The sequence below is a fragment of the Lontra canadensis genome, unplaced genomic scaffold (genome assembly GCF_010015895.1).
Source record: "Lontra canadensis isolate GAN:19392208 unplaced genomic scaffold, GSC_riverotter_1.0 scaffold171, whole genome shotgun sequence".
NCBI classification, from domain to species: Eukaryota; Metazoa; Chordata; class Mammalia; order Carnivora; family Mustelidae; genus Lontra; species Lontra canadensis.
In genome coordinates this window covers 1,868,595-1,890,823 of record NW_022631165.1, presented here as the reverse complement: position 1 = coordinate 1,890,823, position 22,229 = coordinate 1,868,595, and the positions used below count along the sequence as shown (strand labels likewise).

Below are 22,229 nucleotides of genomic sequence, written 5' to 3'. Positions count from 1 at the left end.
GGGGAGCAGCAGAGGCAGAGGGAGAAGCAGACTTCCCACTGAGCAGGGAGCCTGATGTGGGGCTGGAGCCTGCGACCCTGAGTGACAGCCTGAGCTGAAAGCAAACGCTTCGCCGACCAAGCCCCCCAGGAGTCCCAAGAAGGCATAGATCTTTGACCCGTAGTTCCATTCACGTCTGGTTTGAGTCTCTATAGGTTTTCTATCTCTTGAAACAGTTTTGGGGTAGAAGCCTTGAAAATGTAATGTGATATAAAGAAAATGAAGGAATGTAATGTTCTTACACACCTGAGCCTGTAGTACACTGGGGCTGGGCTAGGGTGGCCACAGACACTGTTCAGCGTGGGCCAAGGACAACCCCTCAGTGGAGCCACACGATTCCGGGGCGATGAGCGTGGCTCACGGAAACGCGTGTCACGTCCAAGCTGTGGCTGGGAACACCAGCACATCCTGGTAAAAATATAGCTTAGAAAACACAAAAGAATGCTTGAAAGGGCTTGTCCATCTAAACAGTGGTGAGAAGGAGGCAGAGTGAGGAGTTCACTGATGAGATGAACCCGTGCGAGATTTCTAGGAGAAAGAGGAGGGATGGAGGGGCAGGCTGAACTAGACGTAAATCCCCCATTTCTAACGGTGAGGTCACGTGGATGCCAGGAGGCAATGTGAAGAAGGGCTGTGGGGAGGCCGACGTCCGATTTCCTGGAAGATGCCATTTGATTCTAAATAACACAGAGAAATGTACATTTCTAGTCCCTTGAGTTTATGGGACAAGTTGGTACTTCTGCGTGAGCTTCAGGAAAGGTCTGCGGGCTGGAGGGCTGGTGACAGTAAGACCAGGTTCAGAATCTGTCCACGACCAGCTGCTGTGTCCCTTCTCCTCCTCTCGCTTCCTTTCCTCGTTTGTTTTTTGGTTCATTCCTCCCTTCCCTTTTTTAAGATTTTATTTACTTATCTGAGAGAAAAAAAGACCATGTGTGCGAGTCGGGGGAGGAAGAGGGAAAGAATCCCATGCTGACTTTGTGCTGAGTGCAGAGCCGGACGTGGGACTCGATCCCTCGACCCTGAGACCATGACCAGAGCTGAAATCGAGCCGAGTGCTGAACTGAGTCCCCCAGGCGCCCCGTTCCTTGCCTTTTATAGCAGCTTTATTGAGACGCAACTCACGTGCCATGGAATTCACCATATTCACGAATTGAATGTATACAATTCTGTGGTTTTTAGCATACTTAGAGGGGTGCCTTTGTGATCACAGTCAAGTCTAGAACATTTCATTTCCCCCAAAGAAACCGCATACCCGTTAGCATTCACTGCACTGCCCCCGGCAGCCACTGGTCTCCAGATTTGCTTCTCTTGGGCGTTTCACCCAAAGCAAATCATATAACATATGGCCTTGATTTAAAAATTGTTTTTAAAGATTTATTTATTTATTTTTGAGAAAGAGAGTGTGCAAGGAGGAGAGCGAGGGCAAAGTGGGGCAGAGGCAGTGGCAGAAGCAGGATCCCCGTGGAGCAGGGAGCCTGATGCGGGGCTCCATCCCAGGACCCGGGGATCCTGACCTGAGCCGAAGGCAGACGCTTATCTGACTGAGCCACCCAGGCGCCCATTAAATAAATTTTTTTTTTTTTAAGATTTTATTTATTTGACAGAGAGAGATCACAAGCAGGCAGAGAGGCAAGCAGAGAGAGAGAGAGAGGAAAGCAGGCTCCCTGCTGAGCAGAGAGCCCGATGTGGGACTCGATCCCAGAACCCTGAGATCATGACCTGAGCCGAAGGCAGTGGCTTAACCCACTGAGCCACCCAGGTGCCCCCATTAAATAAATTTAAAAAAAAAACTTAAAAGGGGCTCCTGGGTGGCTAAGTCAGTTGAGCATCCAACTCTCGCCTTTAGCTCAGGTCATCATCTCAGGGTCCTGAGATTGAGCCCCACATGGGGCTCCGTCTTCTGCGAGGAGTCTGCTTCTCCCTCGCCCTGGGCCTCTCCCCCTATTTGCAAGCTCGCTGTCTCTTAAATAAATAAAATCTTAAAAAAAATTTATTTAAGGAACACCTACACCCAACATGGGGCTTGAACTCCCAACGCCGAGATCAGGAGGCACACGCCCCTCCCACGGAGCCCACCAGGCGTCCCTGATACGTGGCCTTCCGTAATTGGCTTCTGTCACCACATCCCGGTTCCAGGTCCGGCCGCCTCATAGCCGGTGTCCGTCCTTCATTCCTTTACGCAGCTGGATGGCACCCTATCGTACGGATAGACCACATTTTGCAAATCCACTCCTCTCCTGACCCACGCTGGACTTGTGAATCTGCCGCTGTGGCCGGGCCCTGTGCTGACTTGATGTTCCGGCCCACGAGTACCTTCCCCACGGTCTTCCCACTGGTCTTCAGTCTGTTTCTACCGAGTGCGCTCCCTGATGCCTCGGGAGTTCCGTCCCCCAGCTTCTTCAGGGCTGCCTGTCCTGTGTGCCCTGGGCTCCTCCTCCTGCTTGTGCCTGCTCGTCCTAGGTCACATAATTGTTCTCATTTTCCTGCTGTGCCCCGTACTGGCTTCTCGTCCCCCCAGAGACTATGGCGTGTGTCCTTGATTTAGTGCTGGGTGCTCGTTCCTGGAACTAGGCCCCTTAACTCCATTTACGCCCTGTGGCCGGCAGGCATCACCGTCGTGTCCCATCACAGCGTATGTATTTCGAACCTCAGAAGACGTTATTATTATTATTATTATTATTTTTAATTTTATTTTTTATAAACATATAATATATTTTTTCCCCAGGGGTACAGGTCTGTGAATCACCAGGTTTACACACTTCACAGCACTCACCATAGCACGTACCCTCCCCAATGTCCATAACCCCACCACCCTCTCCCTACCCTCCTCCCTCTGGCAACCCTCAGTTTGTTTTGTGAGATTAAGAGTCACTTATGGTTTATCTCCCTCCCAATCCCATCTTGCTTCATTTACTCTTCTCCTACCCCCTTAACCCCCATGTTGCATCTCCTCTCCCTCATATCAGGGAGATCATATGATGGTTGTCTTTCTCCGATTGACTTATTTCGCTAAGCATGATACCCTCTAGTTCCATCCAAGAAGACGTTATTATTATTATAGCTTCGTTTAATCAAAACTCATACATTTCCATTTATTTATTTATTTATTTATTTATTTTTAATCACTTTTCAATCCTTCCTGTGTCTTTAGGGATAATTTTCCCCTCTGCTTAAAGATGGCTCTGTCTGTCGTGGTTTTTTTTTTAAACTTTTTTTTAAAGATTTTATTTATTTATTTGACAGACAAAGATCACAAGTAGGCAGAGAGGAAGGCAGAGAGAGGGAGAAGCAGGGTCCCTGCTGCGCAGAGAGCCCGATGTGGGGCTCGATCCTAGGACCCTGGGATCATGACTTGAGCCGAAGGCAGAGGCTTTAACCCACAGAGCCACCCAGGCGCCCCTCTGTCTGTGATTTTTTTTTTTTTTTCACATACATGCTGGTGTCTGTCCTGTCAGTATTTGTTTATGTGAAAATACCTTCTTCAGCCCTTCCTTTCACAGCATGGCTTTACGGAGTGTGTTCTCATAGGCCGGTTGTTAACGCTTCTGTCATTTCTGAGGTGTTGTCCTGTTGTCTTCTGGTCACTGCCATTTCTGTTAAGACATCACCTGCCGACCTGATTCCTCCTCGTCTGGAAGTGGGTCCCTTCGAGATTTTCTTCCTGTGGGGGCACCTGGGGGGCTCAGTCAGTTAGATGTCTGCCTTCTGCTCAGGTCATGATCTCCAGGTGCTGGGATCAAGCCCCATGTCAGGGTCCTTGCTCAGCAGGGAGTCTGCTTCTCTTTCTGCCTGCTGCTCCCCCGGCTCGTGCTCTCTCTCGCTCTCTCTCTCAAATGCTTAAAAAACAAAAAAAATTTCTTCCTGTGTTTATTTTTCAGCAGTTTTATTATAACGTTCCTAAAGACTTATTTCTTATAATTTCTCCTGCTTAGGGCTGATAGAGATTTATTTATTTGTAATTCAATGACTTTCATAAGTTTTGGAAAATTGTAGACACTCATTTTTCGAATTCTGCCTCGCCTCTTCTTTGCGCCCTTTCCTTGAGGGACCTCAGTTACGGTTAGACCTTTACTATTAGACCTTTTCCCTAGATCCTCTGTATCAGCTTGTCATATGCTGCTGCGTAACAAGTTTCACCAAAATGTAGCTGTGGTTTGTTCATCATTTCGTGGTTTCTGTGGGTCAGCTTGTGGGTCTGGGGATGGCTTGGCTGGGTGGTCCTGGGCAGGCTCCTTCACAGGGTGGCCCTTGGCACCCCTGCTGGGCCCACGTTCCCTGGGAGCCTGGAGGGTTGTCTGTCGAGCTCGCTCACGTAGCAGTGGGCAGGTCTCAGGACTACGGTGCAGCTGCTCTCTGCGTGGGCACCCCCATAGGCTGGGTGAGGGATTGCTTCTCCCACCGTGAGGGATGTGTGAGGGAGGGTGTACTCCCGGAGAAGCTGCAGTACCTTCTGTAACCCAGTCTCAGATGTGACACACTATCTGTCCTGCAAATTTTGCTGCCACCCGGACCAGCCCTGGTCCAGCATGGGAGGGGCTGCTCGGGGGTGCTGGTGTCAGGACGGGGACCCCTTGGGGCCGTCTCGAAGGTCTACCTAAAGTTCTTACCTTCTCTTGGATAGCTTCTGCCCTTTTGACTCTCCAGGCTTCGCTCTAAGTTATTTTTTTTGAAGGGGGGGCTTTGTCTTTTATGCACATATACCTGGTTAATTTTATTGTGTACCACACATTGCATTTGCAGAGTTGTTTGTAGAAATCATCTGAAGCTAAGGATGGTATCGTTTCCCCCCAGAGGCGGACACTGGCTCCCACTAGGTGCCTGGAGGCATCGGCGGCTTAGGTCCCGTCAGCGCCATTCCAGGGACTGGCACGCATCCCGGATGTTTTAGGGTCCTTGGAGGAGCTTGTCTGTGTGTGGTTCCTCCCTGCACCCAGGGCGCAGCCCTTTGGGGTCTGCTCTCTAGGAAGAGGTGTGCTCCCCCGAACTCATTGCCAGTCACTTCAGCCTCAGGAGCAGTCCTGGGCCCCCAGCCTCCCTGGCTGGATGTGGCCGCCTCCCTGGGCCTCTCCCCATCCTGCCTCCCGCCTCCTAAGTCCTCATTGTCTTCTCAGAAGCCTCTCTGGAGGCGTTTTTCACATTTGGTCCTGACGTTACCGTTCTTGCCAGGAAGGGGGTCAGAGCCATGCAATTTTCCCTCACCAGAAGCCACCCCCGGGATGTGTAGGATCGTAAGAGCTGAAATGGATCTGAGCGTCTCGCGGCCGTGCGAGGCTGACGATGGCTTCAGCTGTCCACCCCCGCTGTGGGCACGGAACACGACAGAGCTGAAGGGGCCTGCGTGGATTCTGGGCTTTCTCTCTGAACGTGATTTCGGTTGTGGGCATTGCAGCTTGATCAACTTTGGCAGCTCGACAGCTTGTGCTATGAACGGTAGGTACATCCTCCCTTACGCCGCCGTGGCTTGGTCTCTCCTTGTGCCTTTCACTGGCTCCCCGCGATTGCCCCGCTCTGTCCCTCTCCCGTCCCTGCACTGCCGCCAGGCCACTGTCCTCAGAGCTTGGCGCTGGCGAGGGCCGCTGGGTCGGCACAAGTGTGGGCGCCTACCGGGCAGTGATGGAATGAGTGCTGGTAGCTGAGGTGGGGACCCCACGAAGAAGGTCGGGTTTGAGGAGCTCATGACAAGGTCGGGTGTCAGCAGGAAGACGTCCGAGCTAGGCCGTCTAGGAGGCGTGTGCGCACTCACGGGGCTGGGACTGGGGCCGGGCTGCAGATGTGGCTGTGTGGACACCCTCAGCGAGCAGAAGACGGGGGCCAGAGTAACCACTGGGCTCACGTGGGGGCAGCCCGTGTAGAGCCCGACAGATGGAAGGCTGGTGTTGCAGCCCCGCGGGGCGTCTCCAGGACCCTTGGTGTGAGCGCAGTGCGAGCGGCCAGGAGATAGGACCTGGGACCTGGGAAGGTGTGGGAGGGACGTCAGGGACTATGAGTAGTGGACACAGGAGAGGGTGGGTGGCGAGCTCAGAGAAGAGGTCAAAGGTAGGGCCGTGGGGCTGGGATCATGTGGAAACCTGACAGGCGGGTTTTCCAAAGACCACGCATACCCCAGGCCTGAGGTCACATGCCCAGGTGCGGTTCCCCACCCCCTCCTGCCAACACAACCACCCCTTCCCAGTGCTCCCCTGCTCCCGGGTCCCACCTACCTCCCTCAGGTGAGAGCTGATGCTGAGGCCCCTGGCAGAGGCATCCCCAGAGGTGATGGGCTCTTCCCCGGTCAGCATTTTGAAGATGGACGTTTTCCCAGCTCCGTTGCTGCTTAGAAGCCCAAAGCACTCCCCTGCTCGAACCGCGAAGGAGATCTTGTTCACAGCCAGCAGGGGCACCTTCTGCTCGTAGACCTGAGGTACCCGAGACAGAAGGCATGCGGTGAGGAGCCGCCCTGCTCCGGTCACACCATCCTGGATCAGGTGCCGGCTGCCCTCGGGGCCCAGGCCCTCGGAGGGGCCTGGCTTCCTTCCCCTCCTGGCAGGGTTGCGGGGTTTGCCCTCCTCCTTCTGTCCCTGCAAATGGAAAGCCTGGTTCTCCGGGATAAGCCTCTTCCCTTCAGTCCTTCAAGCAAACAAAACCCCTTGATGGGGCCTGGGATGTTGGCTGGTTTGAACCGCCAGTGGCTCTGGGGAAACAAAGAGTAAGAACTTAACAGACTGGGGGGAATGCTGCAAAGCTCCCAGATGTTCGAAGGGTCTCTGTGAACTCCTGGCTGGAGCTCTGCGGCTGACTGACCAGGCCTGGCTGGAGCTCTAGGGGTGCCCCCACCCCTCACCAGGAGATCCCCCGGAAACTGCCTTCTAGATCCCAGAGAGGGCCAGCCGGTCGTGTCTGTCCCTGAGGCTTCCTGCCTCTGGGGGCTCGTGGCTCCGGCCCTCCTGCCTTACAGGCCCCCCCCCGCGCTGGACGACTCAGGCCCTAACTCCTGCTTCGGGCACTTTTGGGGGCAAACCACCCTGCCAGTGTGCCGATGTGTCTCCATGAGTCCCCTCCGGCGGTGCCTGGAGCCCCCTGGTGGCTGCTTTCTTCCGAAACGCCCACGGAGGAATGGTCTTTGCTTTTTGAGGCGCATCTGTGACTCTACCTTTGTCACTTCTCTAAGAACCAGTGGGTTTTCCGCACGCAGCTTTTCCAAATATGTCTCCACCATCTTTGCCTCCTGTTCCATGTCTTGGTCTACAGGCAAGGACGCTGCCTCGTGCATGGTCACCTGCTTTCCGGGGACCAGGGTAGGCAGTGTGAGTCCCTGCTGGTGCCAGGGCAGGGGGAGAAGGCAGAGGGAGCGCGGGCCTGGCACACACCACCAGGTCCGGTTGTCAGGGACGACCGGGGTCTGCCAGACCCGGAAACATCACGTGGTGTTGGCTTTTGAGGAAAATTAAAAGACTTGAAGCCTGGGGATATCGGGGCAAAACCAGTGAATCTTCTCCAGAATTTCCTTGGGGGGCTTTCGCCTCTGGACCATATTCAGACCGAGAACTGACAGACAGACCCTTCTCCTTCCAGGCTCCTGGCTGACCGGGTGCAGGCCAGGAGGAAGAGGTGTTCTGAAAAGGTGACTGGTCTTAGAAAATCCAGGGTCTTATCCTACTCAGCAGACCAGAGCCACAGGGGCCAAGCCAGTCCTCTAGGTCCCTATCCCTCCAGGTCCTCGGGGAGGCACGGGCCGTCATCCCTCTATCCTGGGGTGGATGAGACGGTCTCCAGGCTCTCTCCGATGCTGACAGTCATGGCCACTCCCAGCCACGGACTCTGGAGCCAGCCCATGGACCCAGGCTTCCCAAGTTACACACTGACCCACTCACCAGTAGTCGCTTCCTGTTGAAGTCAGGAAACCTGGCTTTCAGCCCCCACAAGACGTTGGTTTCAACGAGGAAGAGCAGGACAAGGTACACAAAGCCCATGATGGCCATGGCCGTCTGGTACTTCCCCATCCCAAGAGGCTCCCAGGCGTAGATGCTCTCCTGGACCGTGTATCCCTCTGCTAACAGGGAAGAAGCTCAGGTTACCGAACTCAGGCTGGTGTCCCAGCCTTTCCTCCTGTAGCAAATGCCACTGAAACCGCACAGGAACGTCATCGGCGCTCTTACCACGTCCCTGCAGGTGGCAAACATGAGCAGTGCTCTGTTTCTCTTGCTACAGCCCACGTTCGGTGCAAATAATGCTGGGAAGTAAGAGACCTCGCCCAGTCCTGTGGCAGTGGCTTGAAATATAAGACTTCTGTATGTTGGGTTCTTCGATCAGTTGTCAGTCACCTGTCGCTTTGGCTGACCTGTCCCATCGAAACATCCAGAAGCCTCCAGTCCCATCTCTGTAATCTCATCTGCCTTCACGTTTTCCCTTTAGATATGTGTATTTTAGAATTATACCATAAATACTCCCTCATCGGAAAGAAGGGACATGCGTGAGGGCCAACGGAAAGGTACCCCTCCCCTGCTCCAAATTATTGTCAGGATTTGGGTGTAACCCTTCTCTCTGTTCCAGACACGAGCTTTTAAGATATGAACGGAATGATGCTATGCATTTTTTCCTCCAGCACACCAGTCTCATTTAATAATCTATGATGGACAGGGCTCTCCAGGACCTACAGATTGGAATAATGAAGGTCTCTGGCAAAGGTAAAGACACAGACAATTCCAGAAGCTAGTATTCTTGTCAGGTGGGTTTGTAACTCCACTTGCGGTTTTCTCCACGGCTAAAGAAACTAATACACGAAAACAATTATTGGTCTCCATTTCCGGATGCACAAAACACGATGATTGAAGGGGAGTGGGGACAAGACCATATGGGAGCAGTTTCTATGTTACTGGAGTCAGGCTGATATAAATTCCAATCAAAATGTGATAACGTTAGGGTGTTAATGTAATCCCCATGGTAACCACAAAGATAGTAACTGCAGAGTGTCCAGAAAAGGAAATGAGACAGGAATTAGGAGGTTTCCTGTGAGGTCCCTAGAGCCGTGGAAGTCACAGACACCAAGGGAAATGGTGGGTGCCGGGGGCAGGGGGTGGGGGGGTTGGTGTCTCACAGGGACAGTTTCGGTTTTGCAAGATGAAAAAAATTCTGGAGATGGTGGCACAACAGTGTGATTGTCCTTAACGCCACTGACCTGTACCCTCAAAAATGGTTAAAATGGTAAACTTCATATACATTTTACCACAATTTTAAAAATGAGTACTTTAGGGGTGCCTGGGTGGCTCCCTTGGTTGGGTATCCGACTTCTGGTTTCAGCTCAGGTCGTGATCTTGGGGTTGTCGGATCAGGCCCCATGTTGGGCTCTGTGCTCAGTGTGGAGTCGCCTTGAGGTTCTCTCCCTCTGCCCCTCCCTCTGCTTGTTCTCTTTCTTTGCAAAAAAAAAAAAAAATGTTTAAAAGGTGTTGGAGAGAATGTGGACAAATTGGAACCCTTGTCCATCTCAGGCAAAACATGAAACGGTGCACCTGCTGTGGAAGACAGTCTGGTTGGTTCCTCGAAAAGCTAATCACAGATTCATTCCTAAGTAAGGTATGTAGTCGAGACAACTGAAAACACGTTCCCACGAGAGCTTGTACATCGGTCTCACGGCGGCATCATTCCCAGTCGCCAACAGGTGGAAATAACCCGCGTGTCCCTCACGCCATGAACTGATAAACCGTGGTCCAACCACACAATGGACTATGATTCCGCCACGAAACGGGAATGAGACTCGGACACCAGCTCCTACATGGGTGAACCTTGAAGCCAGAGCAGGCAGACACGTAGAACCAGAACAGGCAAGTGCACAGGCAAGGTGAGCAGGCTCAGTGACAGCCAGGAGCTGGGGGAGGGGCGATGGGGGAAAGACTGGAGGAATCGCACTTCTTGTTGGGGGCCATGGAAATGTTGTGGAACTGGATGGTGGCCCTGCTCATACAACCTTGGGAACATACCCAAGCCCACCGAGCTGTGTCCTGCCAAAGGGAGAATTTCCGTGTGCAATACTCACAAACTTGGTTACACTCCCGCTGGTCCAGGTTCCTGGCTTTGCATAGCTCCTGGATTCCGTAGTTGTAGCGTAAGTTGAAGAGGGCCATTCCCAGGCAGTGGCCTGGCAGCAATAGTAACGTGCGGTCCAAGGAGTCCAGCAATGTCACGTAGCCCAGGTCTGTGAAGGGGATAGAAAGGACTTGCTCACTTTCAGGCAGGAAAGGGCACAGCCCCTGGCACACGTCACTCTCCTGGTCCCCGGACCAGAGACTTCATTCACCCTCCATGCCCAAAGCAAACACAGTTTCCTTTGGGCTGTGCTTCCCGAGCCTGTCATTTTACTTCTGTCCCGATCGCTTGTGCCGATGAATCCCAAAGAGCTGTGTTTGGGAAAACCAGCAAGAGCGTGGCTGCCCCATGGGATGTCTGCGGAAGAGGTGAGCTGAGGTGGGAGGGAGATGAGGTGTCCCAGGGAGCGGGGCCCAGACAGCAGGGTCTGGAGGGCCAGCTGTGGGGTCGACTGAGCGCCCTCCCCAGATGGGAGCTAAGAAGGACACAGTCCCCGCCTAGATCATCTGTGGAGACAAAGCCGTCATTTGCAAATGCTCTGCTTCACCATGGACCTGGAAAAGCCAGGAGAATCAGCCAAGTCCTATGAGACACAAAAGCAAGGCAGTAAATCGGCTGGTTATGAACCACATATGCAGAAGCTGGGGCCTCTTAGAGGTTAAGAGAAGCCAATTTTCAGATTCGTGTCATATTGCAAAGAGAGGAAATGCCAAACAAGGTTGTTGGGCAAGAAATTGAGGCCATGTGTATTTAAAATATTTTAAACGTTTATTTACAACCAATACACACAAGTGTTTTTTGGAAGAAGAACTTCTGCTCATCAGCCGCTCATTAGAGGATAAATTCGCAGTGCGCCGCACGGGGCCCCAGGCCGGTGACAGGACCGCATCCCCGAGCCCCCCACCCCCTGCACCGGCTGCTCCCTGCCATCCCTCCACACCCAGCACATCCTCCCCAGTGGGAAGGAGGAACTGAGGGGCAGGGACAGAAGCTCTAATTTTGGACTTGGTGACAATTCACACAACAGCCCCACCCCCATGGGTAACTCAGGGGAGGAGCCCACGGGCTCAGGACTTACAGATCCCAAGGGGAGAAGCTGAACCAGTGACACGAAGGGGGCTCTACCCTCCAGACCTGGGATTAGAGCAGTACAGCTTCTGGGTGCCGACCTGTGAAATTCTTGCCAGCGGGGCCACTCCTCATGGGGTTGACCTTGGGACATGAGGTCTCCCAACCGACATTTTCTGGGCCAGGACTCCAAAGCAGCCGCAGAGACAGGGCCCACCCAGTCAAGGGGCGTGAGCTGTGGTGCTCCATACGCTCGCTGCAATCCGGGCCCCGAGGCCCAGGGGGCCATGGCTCTGTGACAAGGCCTTGAGCTGCACCTGAGACCATAACGCAGCAGAACAGCTAGGAAGGTGTCAGACAGGACCGGGAGGGAAGCCCAGAGGCTCATGCCCTCCTTGTCTGCTCTACTTAGAATTCTAACTTTGGAAATCTCGCCTGGAAGCTGAGGTGGCGGGGCCGGGGGTCCGGGGGTAACTGGCAGGACCGCAGCCTTGCCCCTCCTGCACGGCCTCCAGAGAAAGGCTTAACCACTAAACAACGTTCCTGAGCCCAGTCGGAACCAACAGTCCACCCGGCGGTGTCTCTGGGCCCTAGGCGGGAAGTGGTTAGACTCTGAGAGCCGACACCTGCTTCTCCCCAGCTCACCCTAACCAGAATCAGAGATGTCCACGAGCAACCTTCTCACCGAAGAAGCGGATCTTCACAGCTCCCACTCATCCTCCTTCGTTCTCTCTGGCTCCTACCCCAAAGCCGCTCACAGGCCGGGGCAAGGTCACAAACCCTCGAATCTCGGAATCTCACCCTCCACCGGATGGTGGCTGTTTGCCGCCGCACCCCGCTGTCAGACCTGCTCCCTCCGGGTCCTGTGCCTTCTTTGTCTCTGTTCCTTCACTTTGCTGGGCCATGTCTCTCCGTTGACTTTCGGAGAGGGCGACATGGTGGGTCGCGTTTCCCTTGGCGTGGCTCGACTTGCCCTCATCCTGCCCTTCCACTTGGCTGACCGGTGAACGGTGTCTAGAACTTGTCCTCTGGGAAGCATCTGGGCTTAGGTCTGGACCCCTCTCTCCCCATCTTGGGACGTCTGACAGATCCCTCCGGCCTTGAACTTGGTTTGTGACTCTGGGAGATATTGGTGGTGATTTCCTCAAGTCCACTTTCCGTTTGCGGCATGCTTCTCAGGGGACGGGGCTGCAGCTCCTGGACCCTCCCCCCCGCACCTGTCCCCGCCTTCCCTGCTTCCTCCTGTCTTTGGCTCTGCCTTCCGGGATGTGGGGAGGTCGACAGGCTTCATCGACCACCCCTTCTGCTAGGTGTTTGAGTCAGCAGCCAGCTCTTTCTTGCACTCAAGATTGTTTGCTTTTCTTTTCCCCCTCATAGAATTCTACGGTTTAACAGATGCCATGTTTTCCGAAGCGGTGGCTCTGTGTCCCGCATTTCCCCGTGTTGCATTTTGGGCAGTCTGCTTTGCTCTCTGCCTCTCCTGTATCTGCCGTCCTCAAGTGCTTGGAGACTCTGCCTGTCTAGCCACAGAAACAGAAGAGGCCCCGAGAGGCGATCGCCGGCCTTGTGCACAGGGGCGGGTGACATTTCAGGCAGGGGACCCGGCAGAATGTGTAGGTCTTGTGTGCGAGCAAGTTCCGGCCACCCAGAGGAGGACTGTCTGCCTTCCGGAGCCTGCCTGTGTGTTGTGCGCTTCCCGGTGGAGACGTGGGGACAGGAACAGGCCCAGACTGCCAGCAGCCCCTCCTCCCCTCCCCCGCTTCTGGCTCCCAAGCCTCCCCAGGGTTCTGCGGTGCTCAGTAGGTCCTTGCTCCACCATTGCCCCCAAAGCACCCTTCGGATGCTTCTTTATCATGAATTCATACACCTTTATTTCCTTTCCTATTCCTTTAGTGGCATCTCAGGAAAAGGAGAGTTCAGATGTGGCTTTACATCCCCGGACTCTGCTGCCATGGCGACTGCCTCCGAATGAGGCCCCTGGGGCGCGTGTACAGAGGCCAAAGTGTCCTAATGGCGTCCTTCCTCAGGAGGTGGGGGTGGGGTGCACACAGGAAGCAGTGAGCTTCGTGCCCTGTCCCAGCCTCCTTTCCCCGTGACTTTTAAGGGGGAGGGGGCCTCCTGCGTGGCAGGAGAAGGATCTTGGTCTTCGTTGTTGTGCAGGAGGGGAGAGAAGAAAGGGCATGGGGCAAGGTAAGAAGAAATGGGTCCCAGGAAGGTGGAGGGATCCAGAGAGAAGGTCCAGAGATCCAGGCACCCTGGCTTGATCATTCTTTCTGAGAGCTCTGCCCCCATCAGGGCCCTTCAGTGTCCTTGGGCTTGCAGGTGCTTATCTCCCTAGGGGGAGTTTGGGCAGCTTGGGGGAGGAGGAAGGGAGGAAACCTCGGGTTCTTTCCGGAGACGAGGGCAGCACTGCTGAGGGGATTTCGTGCCCTGCCCACGCTGGGACCGCCTGGGGTGCGTCTTGGCACGCAGACCCGTGAACCTCGGGCGCACACCGTGGCTGAGGACAGCGGGGTTAGGGTTCCCTTAGGACATGCCTTTGCTAACCCCCTTCCTCTGTCTGCCATGTGCTTTTTGTTTTGTTCCCATCATAAAGTCAAAATCCTGCTGCTTTTTTGATCTGCTCAGATGAAAACAGTCCCACCTCCAACACTCCACCGGTGGCGTGCAGGAGAACTCGGCAGTGTGCGGCACAATGCAGACCGCCACCAGGGAGACGTGCTCCAGCACGGTGGCCGAGGGCACAGGCACGGCCGGTCCTCCAAGAGACAGAACGGCTCCTGAGACAAAGGGAGGGAGCTGTTCACATACTCTCAGGTGGAGACAACAAAAGCCCAAGGGCCCGTTGAAAGGAGGGCGACGGCATCCAAGTGCCTGGAGAAGAGGACCACAGAGGGAGAAACGAGTGTGTATCCAGCCCGACGCAGAGAGAGACGCAGCCAGACATGACGACATCTAAGCCCGGGTGCACAGTGTGGATGGCCGCTTGCTCCCGGGGGCTCCCCCGCGAACCACACACTCACCGAACGGCCCTCTCCCAGCCTCGGCTTATTGATTGACTTACTACCTTCCTTTAAAATGGAGGAATAACTCATTTTGACATCGTTTATGCCCATGTAACCCGCACTTCGTTCAAGACAGAGAGTGTGTCTAGGAGGTTCCCTGGGGTCTCTGTTTCAGCAGGCCCTGTCTCCCAAACCCGAGGCCACCGGTCTCCTGACTCTGTCACCCAGATCCGTCCTATCGGCGGGGCCCTATGTCCATTCACGCGGCTGCGTGTGTGCGCTGTGGTTTGTTCCCTGCCGGCCGCTGAGCATAACGCACCGGGTGATTGTAGCCACGTCTCTCCGCTCCCCTGGAGATGTGTGCTGGGGACAGGGTTTGGGGCTCTTCAGGGACCACTGCTGAGAACAGCCTAACGTTTGGGGGTGCACCGTCTGTGACCGTGAGCGGAAGAATGAAAGGTATGTGTCAATGGCCGGTCCTCACCTTTTTGGCTTGTGACCCAGACGAGAATGTTGGGGCAGATGCTCAGGAAGGTGAGTGTGATGAAGAGCTTGACGAAGGCACTGCCTTCATAGTGCAAGCAGAAGCTTGCCAGGTAGACGAAGGGGGTGCTGGCCCAGCTGTAGAGCGTGAGCGCCGAGAGAACGGCCGGGATGTTGCCCTCGTGCGTGAAAGCTTCTTCCTTGTAGTACAGAAACACCACCTCGGGGGAGAGGGGAGAATTTGGAAGAGTCTCTAAGAGTTGATGCTAAGGGTTAGAGAAAGGCTACGATGATCCCAACTTTAAGAGTAAGTTTGCTGCCCAGGTGGCCCCTGCCCTGCGCGTCCTCCTCTCTGACCGCTCAGGCGAGGAGCTCTGCCCCGGCATGTCCCCACCGTGCGGTCAGGAGTTCAACAGCAGTTACAGAACACAGGCGGAGCGAAGGCGGACATGGCCGTCCCACCCAGAGTGTCACCATCCAGGGGTTGCCCCGTTGGCGCACGGTGAGCTGTTTCCGGGCTCTGAGCACGGGTCCCCAGCGTGCTGCCTCTTACTGGCGTGTGCACTTGTGGGCTTGGCACACATTGGAGACCCTGGAGCCGGCCCCTCGGCTTCTAACGGTGTCGGGACCTTTTCCCAAGAGTCAGTGACGGAATCACGTCCTGGGTGAGCTGTTGGTCCCTGGCGGGGTCCCCACAACAAGCCCACCGTGATGTGCAGGGCGGGGTCCCAGCACCACGCAGCCCTCACCAGCAGCAGCAGGCTGGGGACAAAGGAGGTGACACGGTCCCACAGCAGCGCAGAGAGCCAGAAAGTGGCCACGTAAAGGCCACTGGTGAACTGGATGTGTTTGGCCTTCGTGGACCGCTCTTTCACTGTCAGGATGGAGAAGGAGCTGGACAAGAACGCTATTCCGAAAAGCAAGTTGGTGATGAGGAAGTGTGCCTTCGGGCCCCTGTGGCAGGACATGGGTGGGGGCAGACAGGGAGAGGCGGTCTGAGCAGAGCTGCGCACAGGAGCCATCCTCCACGGCGACAAGTTGTTGTTACAACAAGAAGCAAACGCGAAGTGACAGGTGGTCAAGGGGGCCCCGCCGTGGACATGGTCGGGGAGGCTTTGCTGGGGGGAGGGCAGTGGCACATACTGGTACAAGATATCCTCCGAGGCCTCCAGGGCCGTCCGGGGCTGAGGGTGGCTGATGGCTGTGATGGAGGCTCTGGCCCCGGAGAGCAGCTTGAAGAGAACGCTGTCCACAAGTGCCAGTGCCACGGCGGGCGAGTGGTACGCCTGGTCGTTGAATAGCGCTATCACCATGGTGTGGTTCCCTGAGTCCTCAAAGGAAGCCGCCACGACGTATTTGTAATCAAAGACCTCTGGCTCCTCCTCTGCCTTTCGCAGGAGGAGGTCCTCCACGGAGCCTGCGAGAGAGCAGAGTGTCCCAGAGCTACGCACCTCATCCCTGGGACCCCGTGGCTCCTCCGGCTGCGCCCTCCCTTCCGGGGACCCCTGTGCCTGCGGGACCACCCCCTGCCCGGGCCTCACAACTCTGGGGCCACTCTAAAGCCTCTTTCGTTGATGGAAGCCGCAGGAAAAACGCAGAAAAGTCTAGTCATCTTTACAGCTGTCCCTCCCCTGCCCTCCCCAGGGCCTTGACGCAGCCCTGGGCCCCTCTCGTGTGCGTGGAAGGCCACGCGTGGTCGCACTGCACGTCCCCGGACCACCGCTGGTGGCCCTCAGTGCCCACACGGCCTGCCGCGCTCAGCCATCGCCCAAACCCAGCTCCTGTCCTCAGGCTCTTTCTGCCCCTGGGCACCCACCATTCCCTGTGCTTACAAACACTCTCCTTGTGGTTTGGAATGTTCTGCAGTTCTCGTCCCCTTCTGCTGGTCAGCTCAGGCTCACAGCTCAGGCTCTGACCAGGGAGCCAGTCAGCCCCTCTCCGAGGCGGAGCTATGTCCCCGCCGTCCGGCAGCGCTGCCATCATCCCAACTGTCGCTCCCTTCCTCACTTCCCCTCCAACCTCTTGGCCGGGGCGCACTCCAGCTGGTAGCAGCACCCTTCTTCACTGTGCTCTCAGCACAAGGCGCCACCTAAACACACGACCCATCCAGAACTCCCTGGAACTTGGGGGTCTTCGGTGCCAGAAGGGACCGCCATCCCAGCCACAGCGGTAACCGTGCTGCTGGCAGGACGCCCCCTCGGTCGGCCCTCACTCGCGGAGGAGGCGAGGTTCCTCCTTCTCCCCATGTGCTGCACCACGTTCTGCCTTTGATCTCTTTACTTGATTGAAAAAAGCGAATACTTTACGATTTTACTTCTAGTCCAAGTAACTCATGCTGTAGAACTTTTAAAAGCAAATAATTATGCAAGACTTGCACGGACAAAGGGCGATGCCCTGGCCTGCCCTGCATCCCCAGTACCTGGTCACAGGGGGCACCCCTCCAGAGGGCTAAATCGCACATTTACCTACTGACCCCCGTCATGGAGACACGGACCTTCCTCTCTTACCCACTGCCCCTGCAGGCTCCCCGCCCCTGCCCTCCCCTAGAGCCCAGCATAAGGTTGGTTAAATCGGTTCACAGCTGAACCAAGTGGTGTGTTCTGTTTCCTTTTTTGTGCAACCTCCCTGCCCGAGTTAACGTCCTGCCTTTTCTTTCTTTTAGGGTTATTTATTTTTAGAGACAGAGAGAGGGGGCGTGCGCACGGGAGCAGGGAGAGGGACAGAGGGAGAAGGAGAATCGCCGGCAGACTACACACCCAGAGGCCCCATCTCACGACCCTGAGATGACGACCAGAGCCGAAATCAAGAGTCAGAGGCACGACCTGAGCTACCCAGGCGCCCCATGACCTTCCTTCTCACATTTGTCACCAACCCCCCTTGACAGACGTGTAAATCTCTTAGGGCTTGTCCAACATATCAGATAACTTATCAACTTCCTTTTTGGACATGCCGCAGTCCCCAGAAAGACACGACCTGGTTTCATCCCTGGGGATCCTCCCCTTCCTGTAATCTAGGGCTTTAAGGATGTTTTTCTGAGCCTTCTGGCTGTTTGTCTGACTTCAGGGAGCACTGCGTGGCCCCCAAGGATGGGGCATCCCCACAGGGAGCAGCAAGCCTGTGCACGCCCCGTCCCTGGAGCCTCGGACTTACCCAGGGTCTCCAGAGGGAGCTGCTCCTCAGCCTTAAGCATGTTTGTAAAATATTCCGAAAGCCGAGGACCCAGCCTGGAATTGGGAGAAATATAGAAGGGGACGGTGGTCCAACTGTATGTTTTTAGGGTCAGTTCCAGTGGGACCTCATCCATGCGTGTATCCAAGCTGAGGAAGGCCAGGCTGAAGACAGTGGTCGCCAGCGGCGCCAGGACCTGCATGGTTACCATCAACATCCAGTTGTGCCAAGAGTACGACGTGACCCTTTTCAGGAACATGGCGTAGAACTGCTGGCAGATGAGGCGGGCCTGCAATGGCAGTGGGGCACCCGTGAGCGCGGCCGTGGAGAGGAGACACCGGAGGCCTGTGCATCCCCCAGCACCCCCCCAGCTGCCCTCTCTCACGCTGGGCCCGACATCTTGGGGATGTTCAGAACTTGCTTCAAATAAAAACTCTTTGACTTAGTGATCTGATGGACATTCGATGGCAGAAAAGGAAGTCATAGGTTGGAAAGATCTGGAAAAGTAGCCTGAACAGATAGCAAATGTAAGTATGGCGCCATTTTTATTATTATTATTTTTTTAATCTACCAGATTATCAGAAATTTCCAGTTGGTGAGGATGTGGGGAAAATGCCACTGCTGGAGTTCTAATTTGGTACGACTTTCTTAGAAAACAAATTAGCTTTAATTTAATGTTCATATAGTCTTTTAACTTAGAAATCCCACTTCTGGTGACGCATAGCGCGGGTACCCATGCACGTGGTCCCTGTGGCCCGGACGGTAACTGTGAAGCGTGTGGTCACGCGCGCTGAGCATCAAGACAGTAGCTGGGCCTGGCGGGGGAGAGGCTGGGGGTCAGCACCGTGGGCTCCCACCCCGCCTCTCGCTGGTGCTGCAGGAGCCAAGGCAGGGGGAGGGGCCGCCACTCGTCCACCTAGAGACTTTGCGGGAAGAAGCTTGGTGGTCAGGTCTGAGTCAGGGATTCCTACGTTCCTGGCCCCAAACACTGACGAATTCCTGAAAGTCTCTACCGAACCCGGAAATTTCCTGCACTGGACACGATGAAGGCCACAGTCACTGGAAGTGTTCCTTTAAAGGCACCGCTCTCCACGTGTCTGAGGTTGTACCCTGAGAAATCCTCCCTGGGAAGTCTCCAGAAGCAAAGCGTGGCCACGCGGAGCCCAGATGAACCTCTTGCTGGAGTCTGGAGAAGAGCCTGGGGGGAGGCTGGCCTCCATGACCCCGAGACCCTTTCCAACTCAGAGGCCCCGCGGATGACGGCGTGTGATTCGAGATTATGAAACAGTGGAATCAATCTCTTCCCTAACCCATGAAAACCAATCTCACCATCTCACAGGTCATACCTTATGGATGGCCAAAGCGAGACCATTTTGTAGATGCACATCCATGTTTTTTTTTTCAACAATAAAAGAACATGGTAGGTTATCCGTGTATTTCATAAGGATGCTTAAAAAAACCTTAAACTCCCGGTGATCTAACACATGATCTATTTCACAGTGAAAGATGAAAAAGGAAGATTAAACATGCTTTTGTGGCCGGCAGACTTTCATTCTTTCCTCTTCTTTGTGAGAAGAAGGGCCAAGACCTTTCCTGTGACCTTTACCGTGACCTTTTCCGATACTTTTCTCCGTTGGGTTAATCCTGGCCACGAAACACTGGGATGTTGCCTTTGAACTAGAGCCGAGAGCCTGGCATTGCTGAAACCTAGCGGGGGCCTGTCTTTCATGCTGGAAATCTGCACATTTTTCCCTCAACCCCTGTGAAAGGTTGACCTGCACTTCCTGACAGAGGAACTGAAGGCGCATCTGCCCTCCTGCGTGCGTGGGACATTCTTGCTCACCCCGTGTTCAGCTGGACTGGCAGGCCCGGCTGCACTGGGAAGGTCTGGGACTGGATGCGTTTAATCCCGCTGACAGACACTCTTTGTTGGAACTGCGTGGAGGAGATCTTGAGGGCCTGGACATCTGTGTTGCTGTCTGACAGTGTGTTAACCCTAAACCAGGCCGAAACAAAGAGAAATGCAAATTCACAAAAACCACAACTCACGTCCGTTTGTTCAGTCTAGAGTCTTAAACAGGCCCCGAGTAAAGCTGAATTAACCAAATATTGAGTTAACAGACCCATGGCACTTCCAAAGAACGGAGGCGCCTTACGCAAGTTAAGGCAAAAATGAAATATCACTTAATATCTATCTTACGAGAAAAATCGTCAGTTATAAACATAGCATTGCTGACCGTTTTGGCTGGGGCGGGTAAACTACAGCCCGGGCCAAACCTAGCCCAAGGCCTTGTTTTCTGTTTGGTTCTGAGCTCAGAATGGGTTTCACATTTTTAAATGGTTACGTGTTAGATGGTCATCAAAGCACCAACATATTCTCCTTGATTATGCCCTGAGTCTACATAGCCTAGAATATTCCTCTCTGGCCAGAAAAAGTTGGCTGAACCCCGCTCAAGGCAAAAAGACGTTTTCATTGCTGGCAACAAACTGTTAAGAAGTCAGGAAAGATATTTTTATTCATAGCCTCTGGGTCAGTTATTCCTCTAATGGGAACTTTTCGCAACAAAACAGCCCAGTACAGTGTGGCTCATTTTCCCTTTTACAGTTCGGTAAAAGACGGTGTGTTTGTTAGTGTCTACGGCGGTGGCACAAATTATCCCCAGATTTAGAGGCTCAAAACACACAGAAGGGGTCTATTGTCTCCCACAGTTCTGTGGGTCAGGAATCCGGGATGGTGGGCGATGGGCCAGGGATGTGGTGGTCTGAAGGCACAGCCGACGCCAGAGGATCCCCTTCCAAGATGACGCCCTCCCATGGCTGGTTTACCCTCTAGCTCTCCTGAGTGGGGTTCCGACAAGAATGTCGGTTCTAATTAACATTAACGATCAGGGTACATGTGAGATAACAAAGGTGAGTGTCAGAAATTCACTCATTCATCCCCGGGGGGAGGGAGTGAGCACCACTCTCGTTGAGTTGGACGCTACTTTTTTTTAATACTGGAAGGATATTTCCTCACGTTTTGTGCTCTTCTTAATGAGATGGCTCCGGATAGGAGACGTTTTCAAACTTCCTTTGCGTTATTCATGTTTTCTCCATGACTTTCTAAGTCTAGACAATCAACTAAACCCTGATTTCCAGTGTGTACCGAGTTCTGTGGTGTAGACGGTCTCACTGTGGTCGACTTCAAACTGTTGACAGATACGCCCGTCACACAGACACGAGTCAGTGTAGACAACCCACGAGCACCGGTAACAGTAGGACACAGCCAGAGCAGGAGGAGGTGAAGTCTGTGTGTTACCGTTTGTGACACTGTGGTCTGTGATAAGAAATAGACATTTGGTCTTCATTCTGGTCCTGGCACTGGGCTCCTCAAACACTTCCAACTTCCCAAGCGGAGACAGCGGTTAAGGTGTGTTTTGTCATGCGAATGATGGGACTTTCAGAAAGCGGCTGAGGATGGGGGCCGGTTGCCTGGGGAACCATCCACTTCATGGCAAAGTTGGAGCTTTCAAGCCCACCTCCCAACCTCCTGGAAGGCGACAGGGGCTGGAGATCGAGTTTAAGCACCAGCAGCCAGCGATGTAATCCATCCACCGTGCGCATGTCCAGAAGCCTCCACAAAAACCCTAGTGGGCAGGACTCCGAGGCTTTCCAGTTGGTGAGCACGTGGAGGTGTGGGGACCGTCGCGTTCTCAGAGCACGTGGACGCTTCAGACCCTTTCCCTGTGTCCGTGTTCATCTGGATCCAGAGGCATATCCTTCATAATGACCTGCTAACTGTGAGAGTGTTTCTCGAGCTCCATGAGCCGTTCTAGCAAATGAATCGGAAAGGGGTTGTGGGGACGTCCGGTGTGTAGCTGGTTGGGTCAGAAGCGCAGGTGACCACCTGACTGGGACTAGGGTCCAGAGTTGGGGGTGGGGGGCAGTCTTGCCGGCCTGACCCCCTCACCTGGGGATCTGACGCCATTCTTCCATGTAGCAAGTGTCAGGATAGAGTTCATTGCTTGGTGGTGTGGGGAAAAAAAAACCAAGACACACCAGAATGGATATCACAATTGTACCCCTGTTTTTACCATGACTTATTTATAAGCATGAGCAATTTAATTTTTAATAATTGCTCTGTTTCACTGGCTCACACAATTCTCGATAATTTAATAACTCGCTCTTGTGAGCCAGTGTGAGCCAACTCCAGCAAACCTCTGGAAGGCTGAGAGAGCTAGCGAGCAGGGCTCCCGACACTTTGGCGCCCTAGCCTAAGAGTGACCCAGTCAGTTCTGCAAACTTGCTGCTTTTACGGGTCAGCCGTGCTTACGGTTAGGGGGCGAGGCTGGAGCGAGCCCCTGGGTCTTGCTCCCACAGACGGTGCGCCCCGGAGGCCCTCTCTGCCTTTTGCTGGGCTCTGCTTCT

The 22,229-nt window shown here is 54.4% G+C and overlaps 1 protein-coding gene across 1 annotated transcript in view; it reads right to left on the bottom strand.

Annotated features, from left to right (window-relative positions):
* LOC116860171 (ATP-binding cassette sub-family A member 17-like) overlaps positions 1–22,229 on the bottom strand; it is a gene marked incomplete at its 3' end in the record, with an annotated part of 57,829 nt that overhangs the window by 4,698 nt on the left and 30,902 nt on the right. The window contains 10 exon segments of the mRNA XM_032846064.1: positions 6,240–6,434; positions 7,169–7,294; positions 7,890–8,068; positions 10,049–10,207; positions 14,656–14,875; positions 15,404–15,608; positions 15,798–16,071; positions 17,805–18,111; positions 18,841–18,946; positions 19,666–19,818. Coding sequence (XP_032701955.1) covers positions 6,240–6,434; positions 7,169–7,294; positions 7,890–8,068; positions 10,049–10,207; positions 14,656–14,875; positions 15,404–15,608; positions 15,798–16,071; positions 17,805–18,111; positions 18,841–18,946; positions 19,666–19,818 — 1,924 coding nt within the window.